We start from the raw sequence: 12,956 nt of genomic DNA on the forward strand, positions 1-12,956 counted from the left end.
CATGGTTGGGTTATGTAGTAGTACATAATACAGTATAGAAGTAGCAATTTGCTAACAGAAATAATCTACAAGGAACATTTGATCTGCCTTTGGTTGCTCACATTTGAATACTGGTTGAATCACAGTACCTGTGTGTTGACGAATGAAGAATAAAACGGCGATGTGTTCACCACATTATCCAAATATATGGACACAAGCCACAAGTGTAAACAAAAAAACATTGAATAAATAAAGCAAAAATCCAGGCGGATGGTTGAAATGGTCTTAAAAAAATCATCTAGATTCAGAAAGTTTTAATGAATGATGCACTTAAAAGTGTGATTTATACAAAAGATTTAAATTATTGAATATGACTGCTAGTCTAACTGCAAAATCAAGTTAGTGGCATGCACCTGTTGTTGGGAACAAACCTTGAAATTGAGGGATTGAGAAAAGGACCATGATAATAAAATAATTACTTAAATATGCCATTACACTAAAAATATGCTGTGTGTCTTGTCTTAGTGTTTCAAAAACCATTATATAATTTAAAAACAGAAATACAACCAAACTGCTTTTCAATTACAACTGTTCTACCAGTGCATTAACAACTTTGCAACAAAACAGTTCTATTTACATCAGAAGCTACGGAAATACTTTGTGCGCTGAGAGTTAACGAAACAGGCATTGTGCCAGCAAGACACTATACAGTAAATTAAAATCTATGGCTCAGATTAACGGAATTGCAAAACAAAAAAGTTAACACTGCAAATCACATTGGTTTCCATATCCCAAGAAGAGCAACAAACATGAGACCTGCATGAGAATGTCTTTCAAAACTGATCATAATAGTTCAATCACTGTACTATGTCGCAACACCTGCGAGGTATTAAGGCACACAAACCGGTATCACTGTTAGAACTACCATCAGCTTAAAGAATATTTTCAATTTTTTTTCACTACTTAGCAGGCAATTCTAATATTTGAAAAAAACACAAATGCTGAAGTAACTCAGCGGGTCAGGCAGCATCCCAGGACAATATGATAGGTGATGTTGCGGGTCAGAACCCATCTTCAGACTGATGAGTGAGGTGGGAGGGGATGAAAGTTGGAAGAGAAATGGGAACAGTACAAAGCCTGGTGAGGCAAATGTCAAATATTTTTATTGTGCCTCTGATGTTCAATAACCCGCTAACACATAAAGACTTTGTTTTAAATCTAATTATCACCTGGAGAAGTTGTGGGATGTCCATCAGTGCTGATGGAATATAATCCTGGTGTAATTTACTGCAGTCAATATAAAGGATAAAAGAAAATCAGGCTATTGCAGTGGTTGTGGAGGAGGTAAGTTTATAATATATTAACAACTGAGGAAAATAGGAGTTTTTATTTGTTCATATCGCATTATCAGAAATACTATTTATATGATAAAATACACAAATTGAAATACTTCACCATTGGAGTAGCAACTAAACAATTTAATATTGGGGCAATCATATGGTGTGACCTGTGAAATGTTTCAAAAATATCTCAAGGAAAATAATATGCTTATAATAAAAGCTTATGCACTTTTAATTTATTTTAGGGATACAGGTACTGGCATAGATGTTTAATATCATTGAGATTCACCACAACCTTGGAAACACTACAAAAATATTTATTGTTTTTACCCTCTGGACAGCAACAGTTGCCTTGAACCATCTTAATCTGATCACTCTCAAAAAAGAGAAAATAAAGGAAATACTATTCCATATGAATTAATTTAACTTCATTAGTTAATAAGTTATTTCTTATTAAAGTAATTTGATTTTAATCTGCTTTAAGCAATATATAATACCTGGCCTGTTAATTCTCATAACTGTACCATTGGTAAAGTTTCTGAAATTGTTACACAGTGGCAATACAAGAATTTGTGAAGCGATTCAGAATTTATTAATAAATCAGATATTGTAAAACCAAATATCCCAGGTGGGCTAAAATTTGTGTTTCATTGCCATGTCTTTCTTACTACACAATAAACCTTCATACAAAGTACAGTTGCCTTTCCTGGATTCCTCTAATTAACATTTATAGATGTTCAATGAGTCTCAACTGAGAATACTTCTAACCCCCTCCCACCAATGAAGTGCCCAATCATTTAGAACTATTCCTTGACTGAAAAGACCTAGTGATTGAAGACCCATATGCAAGGCCCATTTTAAGCTCCACTTATCTTACTTCAAATAATCTGCTCTCTTTACATTACTATTGATTTTTTAGTTAGATGGCAACACACTTTTAAATTCTCAGTTTTGCACCAACTTCCTGTAATTTCCTTGCATCACCTCCTTGCAATTTCCTTGCTAAACAGCAACTTTTACAAACAAGTATTAATGCCATCATTTAAATTGCAGTTTAGTTGTCCCCAATCATTTCTAAATTGCTGCCTCTCAATGTACAATGACAGAATTTAAGACTTAAAATGAAGAGTATCATATAAAAACAGGTGTAATGCAAGAGTGTCACTTTCATAGTTCATATGTAGTTTATACATTTGAATCAATATATAGCCAGCTAGAGGCAAATCATCTTTTGTTACTCTTAGGAAATAGTTCAGTCGTACTGTGCAGTTACGGCATCATCAAATTATATAGCACATTATTAAAACTACTCAAATATGTGTCAGGAGTGACACAGAAAATGAATAAATAAAATTGAAACCAACTCATCAAAAAGAAGTATTGGACAGGTAGTCAAATGGGTAGCTTTTAAGTGGAGTCCAAAGAAAAAAAGAAACCTAGAGAGGGTTGGGAGAGTGGAATTCCAAACCTAAGGCCTAAACAGCTGAAGCACAGTCACCAATAATGGAAGATTAACAATCAAGATTCATTAAAACAGTAGAACTGGAAGTGCACAATTATCTCAAGACTTCAAGGAAATTACAAGGTGATGCAACACTGAGAATTTAAGTGTGTTGCCATCTAACCGGAAATCAATAGTAAGGAAAGAGAGGGTAGATGGTGTGAAGTAAGACAAGTGGAGCTTAAAATGGGCTCCATTTACAAGTTAGAACAGTCAAATCCAGAAACAACAAAGGCATGAATGAAGATTTCAACAGTAGATGAGCAGAGCAAGACAAAGCAGGCAATGTTGCAGAGATGAAAATAGATTTTCTAGCTAATGATAAGTCAGAAACTAACCTTGAAATAAAATGCAGTACCAAAACAATCTGGTTGCACATTGATCAGGCCGAAGAATACAAATAATTGGTATGAAATGGAGCTCGTATTTCACTCTTAAGCTTAAAATTCTCAATAATTACATGGAAGAGCTTTCTGATGATCTATCAGCATATGAGAAATTTAGAAACAGAATGGGAATCAAGAGGTTGTAGTGAGGTCAAGCAGTGAGATTGCAAACTAACTCAATTTACAGTTGATGCCACTGAGGAACAGGAAGAGCGAAGAACAGATCCCTAGAAATTACCGGAGCTACCAGCTCAGGAAAATATGATATTTAGTTATGATGATTGTGTGGTCCCACCCAGCTAAATGACAATAGGGAAGAAGATGTGTAGTTTATATGTCCGAGGCTACAGGCAGGAGAATGAAGAGGTGAAGATTGGTTACCTTGGGCACAGCTATACAGGATGTCAATGTGTCTTTGATAAGATCAATTTCAGTAGTTTGACAGGAATGGCATTCAGAGTTTTGGGATAGCACGAGACTGCTTTCAGAGTGATAACCCATTCATAGACTTGAAAAGGATGTTCGAGATGGTGAACAGAAACTAATGAAATATACAATTTAAATAAAAGGGCAGGAAGAAACCTCAGTGGAAATACAACCTGGTGGTTGAGAAGAGGATTTTACAGATGAGAACAGACCAACAATTGATTGTGTCATCCACTTAATGGAAAAACAAGTTATCATAAATCCTGTCTCCAGGTCAGTGTGGTCGTCCCACTATAGAGACTCAACCACAAAAACGTAGGCAATGTCTCATTACCGAACTGTCGTAAATATCAATTTTTAGATGAAATTTCAAATATATCATTGAAGCCCCATTTGTTCAATCAAATGATATAAAAGATCTTACGGCATTGGTTTGAAGACGACAAAGAGAGTTAGTTATCCATGAGGTCCTGGATAAAATTTATTCTCAATGACGTCACTAAAAACAAGTTATCTGGTCATAACCAAATTGCAGTCTGCGGGTGTTTATCGTGTATTTATTGCCACTTTTCTCATTACAAGTGACTACACTTTAACTGGCTGCAAAGCACCTTGGGATATTCGGAGGTTATAAATGATGCTAAAGAACTGTGTGTCTTTTCTACAAAGTGTGCCAATACAAATGGGAGGGCAAACTGGCAGATATAGTATAAATCAAATAGGAATAGGGTAAGCAGTGCATCTAAACAAGTTGGCAGCTGCAAAAGTGCAGTTGTAAAAAGGCAGAGAGAAAAATGGACAGATACAGTTTGTACAAATATAGCTGTCATTGGGATATAGAATTTTCAAGGTAGAAATAGAATCAAAATGAAAGACAACACAGAAAGATGGCAACATAAAGGATCAAGATACTGCCACTTCTGGAATCTTCAGCATAAAACAAACTGCTGGAGGAACACAGTGAGTCAGGCCGGGAATTTCGGGTTGGGACTCTTCTTCAGACTGAGAAGGTGGCAAGATGGTCGCAGTTGGGTGAAGTTCTAGAGGGTAAGGTATGATTTGGTGGTAAGAGTTGGATTATCAGAGGGACAGTTTTGGGACAAGCTTGGCAGAATTTTAATTTAAGAAGATGTGATTGCCTCTCACCCACATTTCCATCAGGTCATGACGTCAATACAGTCATCCACATTAAACTCACAAATGTTAACGTCGCAAACGTTAATCTTATTCACAAATGGGCGGACATTCAGAAATTAAATGCAGAGACGGACGACAGTAATTGGTTCATTGGCAGAGCCCAAACAATCATCACAGGAAGAGGCCAGTGCAACAAGAAGAAGGAATAGCTCCAATAGACCACACCATATGGCATGGGGGAGTTTGGAGTACTGCAATTAGTGTCCTCTCTGGATCTTTGGAGGATAATGTGAGATTATGCAAAATGAAGTCAAGCTTGGGATACAAGGAGATAGAAGGTGACGAGCATTGAGGAGTTTGATATAAATGCATTTTGGAGTGCACCAATTTAGGAAATAAAGGAGATATGATGTTTTGGAGAGGTTTGAGTAAGAGTAAGAATAACTAAAATTAATTAAATTAGGACACTGGAAATAGAAATGGTGGTTATTAAATTGACAAATTATTACACGAATGAAAATATTTAGTTATATTTTGCCAATTATCTATCAATTTGGAGTAAATAAAGTATTTTTTATCTGATTAAATAAATCACAGAAAAATTAGCCAACATAACTGATGGAGGTATAATTTACAAATTGACACCACGTAATTTTAGATACTTTCTCAAAGTCACATTAAAGATCGTATTAAACTAGATTTGAAGCCAACATTACTTAAAGTAATACCAAAGCTGTCACATCTCAACGTCCTTTAGAGCAGGAACTTGCAAACTTGCTGATATGCAATTTAACAACATGGTTCACCAAGTTGTCTTGTGAAGGCACTCATTTGAATCGAACTGCTGACATTCAATATGTGGGAGACAGCAGTTCAAGTCGACAGTACACCATCCTTCCAGGGCAACTAGGGAAGGGTAATACATGCCAGCAATGGTCACTATCACAAAAACTTTAAAATTACTTCTGCATTATAATGTTCTTCAAGTTTCCAAACAATTTCACAAATTAATCTATTTCCCCTTACTCTTTTAACAACAGCATTTGTTTTTTACATACATGCTATTTAATACATGGCAAATTCATGATATTTATCATGTTTATATTGAAAAACAAAAGGCTTTATGAAAAATATTGAATTCCATTTCTTAGTAAAACTGCAACAGGTCATAAAAAGATCAATATTTTATAGTAAAACATTAATACATTTGCAGCTTATTCTGAGGTCAACTAAGGTGTGCCCAACTTCAAATAAATGTCATAATTGTCATATGGAATGTTAGATAGAAAAAGCTGTAAGTTTTGATGCCCAATCCATTTCACTCGACCATCACCATTTAATGGGTCCCCCACCTCCCCCCCCCCCAATTCAGATGATTGTTTTATTCACATCTAATTGAAATTTATGCCACTACATCACTCACTCTATTTCCAAACCCTCATTCGGGTTTACTATTTTCAAGCACGTTTGTGACAAAGTGCACTGGAAATCTTGTTCCCATATTTTTAAATACTGGCTTAAGACTTATTTTTCCAAAAATCATCTTGCATTCAGACCATCATAAATGGAAATATTTGTACACCCATTTGCCTGTTTCAAACTTCTGTTGTGTTTTATGTCTATGGCAGAGACTGTGAGATTACAATAGTTTACTGGGCTTCAAGAAGCCTGGCTCATCAAATGTCCACATATGGAATTAGTTCATGTATAGGCCAATATGGCCTTCCCATTATACTATGGAGTGTCTAAGACGTTTTTACCAAATCATAAACATAAATGTGGAAATCATCATCAAACTTGATAAAATACACTGATGGTTTGGCTTCTACTTGGTGGATGACCATGCCAGTCCTCTTTGAGCCATCTTCTTTGGCATATTCCACTTGCTTACCCACCAAGCTGTCTACTACTTCTCCAGGTTCTCTCTCAGCTGGTGGAGAATCATTATCTGTAGAAACAGAAATGTAACCATCAGGAAAACGAATCTGCAGTCTGCAGCTTACTTAAGCTTTAAAATAATAGAAGAAACAATTAAAAATGGAGGCCTTTTGGCCCTTTGACCATCTCCATCTCCAACGTGTCTTCTATTTCCTTGATGCCCTTCGTGAGTAGAAATTATGCCTTCAATACATATAATGACTTGGCCTGCACTTCTTTCTATGGCAGAAAATTCCACAGGCTCACCACCATCAATACAAAAATTGTGCATCTCACTTCTAAATGTTATACCCCATATCCTGAGATTGTACCTCCTTGGTTCCAAACACCCCAGCTAGATGAAACATATTTCCTGCATTCAAACTATCAAGCCTGATCCAAATGTTGTACATTCTCATTACTTTAAGCTTTAATGAATACAAACTTACCTGATGCAATCTGTCTTCACTCAACAGTATTACTATCCCAGGATTTCCATTGCACTTTCTCTACATTAGATATATGCTTCTTTATGGAAGGAGTGCCAAAACTGCACGCAATACTCCCAAGTGTTATCTCACTAAGGCTTTACATAACTGCCATAAGACATTGCTCCTGTACTCAAAGTCTCTTGCAATGAATGCCAACATACATTTGACTTATTAACTACTTGCTTCACCTGCATCTTTGGTTTTAATGATGGGTGGGTAAGGATACACAGATTCTTTTATACATCAACATTTCTCAGGGTCATATAATTACTTTGTGACAGGAAGCAGAACCATTTCTCATCTGATCTTGATAGATCCCAACAGACAATTGTTTTTCATGAATGTTGGGATACTTTTGTGTTGGAAAAGGAGAGCATCACTACAAAAAGTCAATCAAAGAAAAATAAGAGTAATTTGCAATATAATTTATAAACAAAGTTATTTAAACTTCCTCAATATTTCACAGAACAGGTTCCTGAAACATTAGAATTTAAATAGCATGAAAAATGAAAACAAAGTTCAACTGAACCATCTGCCACCTTTATCCAGAATGGTCTACATTTAAATCAACTTCCTTTTGAAGTTGCCTTGGAATCCACTCATTTCAAGTAATCCAAGAAACAATACATTACCTTCTTGGTGCAACTAGGGATGATAATTGCAGATAGACACAAAATGCTGGATGAACTCAGCGGGACAGGTAGCATCTCTGGAGAGAAGGAATGGGTGACATTTTGGGTCGAGAGCCTTCTTCAGACTGAAGGGTCTCGACCCAAAACGTCACCCATTCCTTCTCTCCAGACATGCTGCCTGTCCTGCTGAATTACTCCAGCATTTTGTATCTACCTTCGATTTAAACCAGTTTTTTCCTACACATGATAATTGCAGAGATTGCCTGCGATACCAATATCCCAAGAACAATTAAAAAACTTTTTTTTTTAAATATTCTGAGTACCTGATTATTCAGCCCACAGGAAGAATCAAGACCTGCATGTAAATTAGCTTTAGATGTTGCATTATTTCTTGAGCTAGGATCTGCAAACCACCACAAATCCTTCGAAAAGGCATGCTTGAGACACTGGTGCTATGAGAGAAACATGCTCAAAGGCCAAAGAAACGCCTAATATGCATTGATTTTTTAAGAAACTCACTCAAGCAGTGGAACTCCCTTTCAATAATACCCAACATGTGCTTATCATTCCTAAACTCGTTTCATTTTACAAATTCAATCCATTATAGTATATGAAATTATGTCCATGAGCTCCGCTAACATTATAACTTTGGAGTAGAAACCAAGCTATATCACTAGTCTATCAGCTGCTTTCCTGTCATAATCATATTCAAAAATCAAACATTTAATTTGGCAACTCTGGCAACAGTAAACCAAATCAAGTTTTCTAAAGGATCAGAAGTCAAAAATCACTTTCCTACTGTAAAATCCTGCTCTCCTCTTAACACCCAGTCAGTTAGAAATCAGTGTGCAAGCAAATACACAATTGCATTACAAGATAAAGCACGATCCATTCTATATAAAATCTGATAAAACCCCATTTCAGATCATTTTCCCGCTCCACTCGCAAAGCAACTCCAGACAGAGGGCAGTGGCAAATGTGCTAGCAACACTTATTATATCTTTGGCTGTCTCGCTTTTCTACACCTATTGACTGCATCATTAAATTTTTACAAGAAATATAGCTGCAAGGCTTGAACAACGATCCCAGTCCATACATTCATATTTGCACAGGGATCATTCTCTGGTCTTTGTAGAAATTATATCTAAAACATCCAATTAAAGTTGCTTCCGTCAGTTGTGTTACGTACAGCAAATAGTCAGGAAAAGAACAGTTATTTACAAAAATAATAGGAATGTTTTCCTTGTACTTACTTGAGTCAGCCATAATTCGCAAATCTCCTTCTTTGTAGTCTTCTAAAAGCTGGTACATGTATAAGACAGGATCCTTTTCATAGGTGATATAAAACCATGTAGTCATAATGGGAGCACGTGCTAGCACCATTCCCCGCCATTCATCTTTAGCCCCATCATCATCTTTCTCAAACATGTGCTCAACTGCTTTGCCTATCATCATTTCTGCCAGATCTACATCAGTGATTCGAGAGGCAGCTAAAAGCAAAAGAAAATGTACTGAGTACTAAGCAATTGCTGTAATTATGCACATTACACTGATAAAAGGAAGCTTTGATCATGTAATTATGTGTGATTAATGATTTTCCACTCACAAACTCTATCTGGGAGGACGCGAAAGCCTAACACCCTTTCATCTTTGTGAAGTTCAAGTCCATATACGCAGTCAAATCCATCGTATTTGATAAGGTAAAGTGCAGGATTTACTGGAACTTGATCGAGAACCGTGCCTTTCCACTGCGTTATTCCACCTTGTTCTTTCCACCCATGTTCAATTCTGCAACCGACTATGTTTCGCTGTGAATGGGATACAGCTTTGCTTGGTCCCATGTTGCTACGATGTTTCCTAAGGAGAGGAGCATGAAATTTAGAAATTGAAGCACGAGCGGGAGGAAACATTTAAATCTTCTGTTTCCACATAATATAGGTACAGGTGCACAACCTTTTATCCGAAAGCCTTGGGACCGGACACTTTTCGTAATTCAGAATTTTTCGGCTTTCGGAATGGAATACTTTTAGCGTAGATTTTAACGGCTGGCGCAGTGGCAGAGTGCTCGGCTCATATCCGCAAGGTCGCGAGTTTGCGCCTCGATCCCGGCAGTTACTCGATCGCGAGTTTGAGTTCAATGTAGTTTTTTCTTGCAGAATAGGAGAGAATAGGGAGGGTTAGGCTGGGATCATTCTCTGCGAGATGATCTTAGTGCGGGAGACAAGTGTAGGAGAGGTGTACTGACTGTGTGGGCAGAACTTTGGAAGTGATTGCCCACCATTCTCAAAAGTCGTTGTGTCTCCCTGTCCCTCCAACTCCAGAGGAATCCGCTCCCCGATGGGCCGCTACGGCGACAAGTGGCAGTTCGTCCACAGCCCGAGCTGCGCCCCCTCATCCGCAACCCGGGTTCCTCTGGAGTTGGAGCGGGGCTGGGCTAGAGTTGTTGCTGGCTGTGAGTCTCTGGGATCTCCGTGCTTGCAGTGGGCCTGGGGGTCGGTGTCCCGATGAGGGGGCACAGCTCGGGCTGTGGGCGAACTGCCACTTATCGCTGTAGCGACGCATCGGGGAGCGGCTTCTGGTGGTCCTGACGTCTCTCAGCTCCTGTCCAGGGGGATGGCCGGAGACGTCAGGACCAACAAGAACCCGCTCCCCGATGCGCCGCTACAGTGACAAGTGGCAGTTCGCCCACAGCCCGAGCTGCGCCCCCTCATCCGCAACCCGGGTTCCTCTGGAGTTGGAGTGGGGCTGGGCTAGAGTTGCTGCTGGCTGTGAGTCTCTGGGATCTCCGTGCTTGCAGTCGGTGTCCCGTTGGCCCTGACGTCTCCGGTCAGCCCCCTGGAATGGAGCTGAGACTGGGAACTTTACCGCCCTTGCCCCCTCCCTCTGCAACTGCAAACAACCCCACAGTTCCCAGTCTCAGCTCCTGTACAGGGGGTGGCCGGAGACGTCACAGCCCGAGCTGCGCCCCCTCATCCGCAATCTCAAGACCAAGACGCACTTTGCACACCATCAGCTTCGGTCCCTACGGGGAGCGTGTTCCTCTGGAATTGGAACGGGGCTGGGCTGCTGCTGGCTGTGGGTCTCTGGGATCTCCGTGCTTGCAGTGGGCCTGGGGGCCGGTGTCCCGTTAGTCCTGACGTCTCCGGTGACTGGCACTGGCTCCGACGTGAAGACAGTGCAAAGCCCCCGCGCCGGTGCAATGGGCGGGGAACTGTAGAGGGGAGGGATGGGGTCACACACATGGCCGGGAAGCAGAGGGGTGTTGGTGGGGTGAAACTGAAGGGAGCGACAATTTGCTGCTGCCTGCCAGCTGAGTTAAAAAGTTCCCACGCAAGACTCACAATACACTGTGTATCGTGAGTCTACCGTGGGAACATTTTAACTCAGCGGGCAGGCAGCAGCAGATTGTAAATTATTAACCCTCCCGCGCAATATACCCTCACCTTCTCTTTTAAGAATGGGGATTTAGTTCCCCTTTCTTCGAGGACCGACCGGAGGTTCCGCTGTCACCTCTGCGGGCCGCCCTCGGTGAACGTCTTCAAGGACCTTTCTTCAAGGACCGAAAAAATGTCCGCTATTCGGAGCTTTTCGTTATTTGGATCGTCGGATAAAAGGTTGTGCACCTGTATATCAATATATAGTCAACTTGCAGTACAGAGAAGAAAAAGAACAATAAACAAAAAGATTATGCAGACAAATTGACCATTTCACCCAAGTTGCTGTCAGTTGTAAAAATGTGTAACCCAGCAATCAATTCAGATAAATATGTGATACATACATGAAGAAAAACACAAATAAGCTTTCCTCGTGCAATCACAATGTTAATGATTCACGCATAAACTAAAGATGAAATTTTGTAATATTTTATTTTTTAATTCTCAGCCTTCACTTTAAACTAAGAAAATTTGAGACAGTCTGGAGCCTCACCCTGGAGGACGCTGCGGAAACCTCTCACTTTCAAGATGTGGATGTCATGACACACTACATAGATTTTCAAACCATTCAGTCAAAACCTCATAATTAGACCAAAGTTTCAATCCCTGATGAAACATGTTGTGACCAGTGAACTGAGTTACTCGACACACTGAAGTAGTAGATATGAAAGTCAGCAGTAGAATCTTCAAACATAGAGTATGTCTAGTTTTTATATTTTGTTAAAATATAGAAACTTAGAAAATAGGTGCAGGAGGAGGCCATTTGGCTCTTCAAGCCAGCACCGCCATTCTTGGCGATCATGGCTGATCGTCCCCAATCAATAACCCGTGCCTGCCTTCTCCCCATATCCCTTGATTCCACTAGCCCCTCGAGCTCTATCTAACTCTCTCTTAAATCCATTCAGTGATTTGGTCTCCACAAATACACAACTCTGGGTGAAAAGGTTTTTTCTCACCTCAGTCTTAAATGACCTCCCCCTTTATTCTAAGACTGTGGTCCCTGGTTCTGGACTCGCCCAACATTAGGAACATTTTACCTGCATCTAGCTTGTCCAGTCCTTTTATAATTTTATATGTTTCTATAAGATACCCCCTCATCCTTCTAAACTCCAGTGAATACAAGCCCAGTCTTTTCAATCTTTCCTCATATGACAGTCCCGCCATTCCAGCGATCAATCTCGTGAATCTACGCTGCAATCAATGGCTCAGCCTCAATCACAAGGATGTCTTTCCTCAAATTAGGAGACCAAAACTGTACGCAATACCCCAGATGTGGTCTTACTAGAGCCCTATACAACTGCAGAAGAACCTCTCTACTCCTATACTGAAATCCTCTTGTTATGAAGGCCAACATTCCATTAGCTTTCTTCACTGCCTGCTGTACCTGCACGCCAACTTTCAGTGACCGGTGTACAAGGACACCCAGGTCTCACTGCACCTCCCCCTTACCTAACCTAACCCCATTGAGATAATAATCTGCCCCCTTGTTTTTGCCACCAAAGTGGATAACCTCACATTTATCTATATTATACTGCATCTGCCACGCATCTGCCCACTCACTCAACCTGTCCAGGTCACCCTGCAACCTCCTAACATCCTCTTCACAGTTCACACTGCCACCCAGCTTTATGTCATCCGCAAACTTGCTAGTGTTGCTCCTAATTCCGTCTTCCAAATCATTAATATATATGGTAAACAGTTGCGGCTCCAACA

The 12,956-nt window shown here is 39.7% G+C and overlaps 1 protein-coding gene across 7 annotated transcripts in view; it reads right to left on the reverse strand.

Moving 5' to 3' along the window:
- Nucleotides 1-278: 278 nt before the first annotated feature.
- LOC129695699 (spindlin-Z) overlaps nt 279-12,956 on the reverse strand; it is a 77,349-nt gene continuing 64,671 nt past the window's right edge. For all 7 annotated transcript variants that reach the window (XM_055632893.1, XM_055632890.1, XM_055632888.1 and 4 more), the window contains 3 exons: nt 9,416-9,666; nt 9,063-9,299; nt 279-6,717 (listed from right to left, as the gene is read on the reverse strand). In XM_055632893.1, the coding sequence (XP_055488868.1) occupies nt 6,515-6,717; nt 9,063-9,299; nt 9,416-9,666 (691 nt within the window). In that variant the 3' untranslated portion in view covers nt 279-6,514. The remainder of the gene's footprint in view (nt 6,718-9,062; nt 9,300-9,415; nt 9,667-12,956) is intronic.

The sequence above is a fragment of the Leucoraja erinacea genome, chromosome 3, assembly GCF_028641065.1.
Source record: "Leucoraja erinacea ecotype New England chromosome 3, Leri_hhj_1, whole genome shotgun sequence".
NCBI classification, from domain to species: domain Eukaryota; kingdom Metazoa; phylum Chordata; class Chondrichthyes; order Rajiformes; family Rajidae; genus Leucoraja; species Leucoraja erinaceus.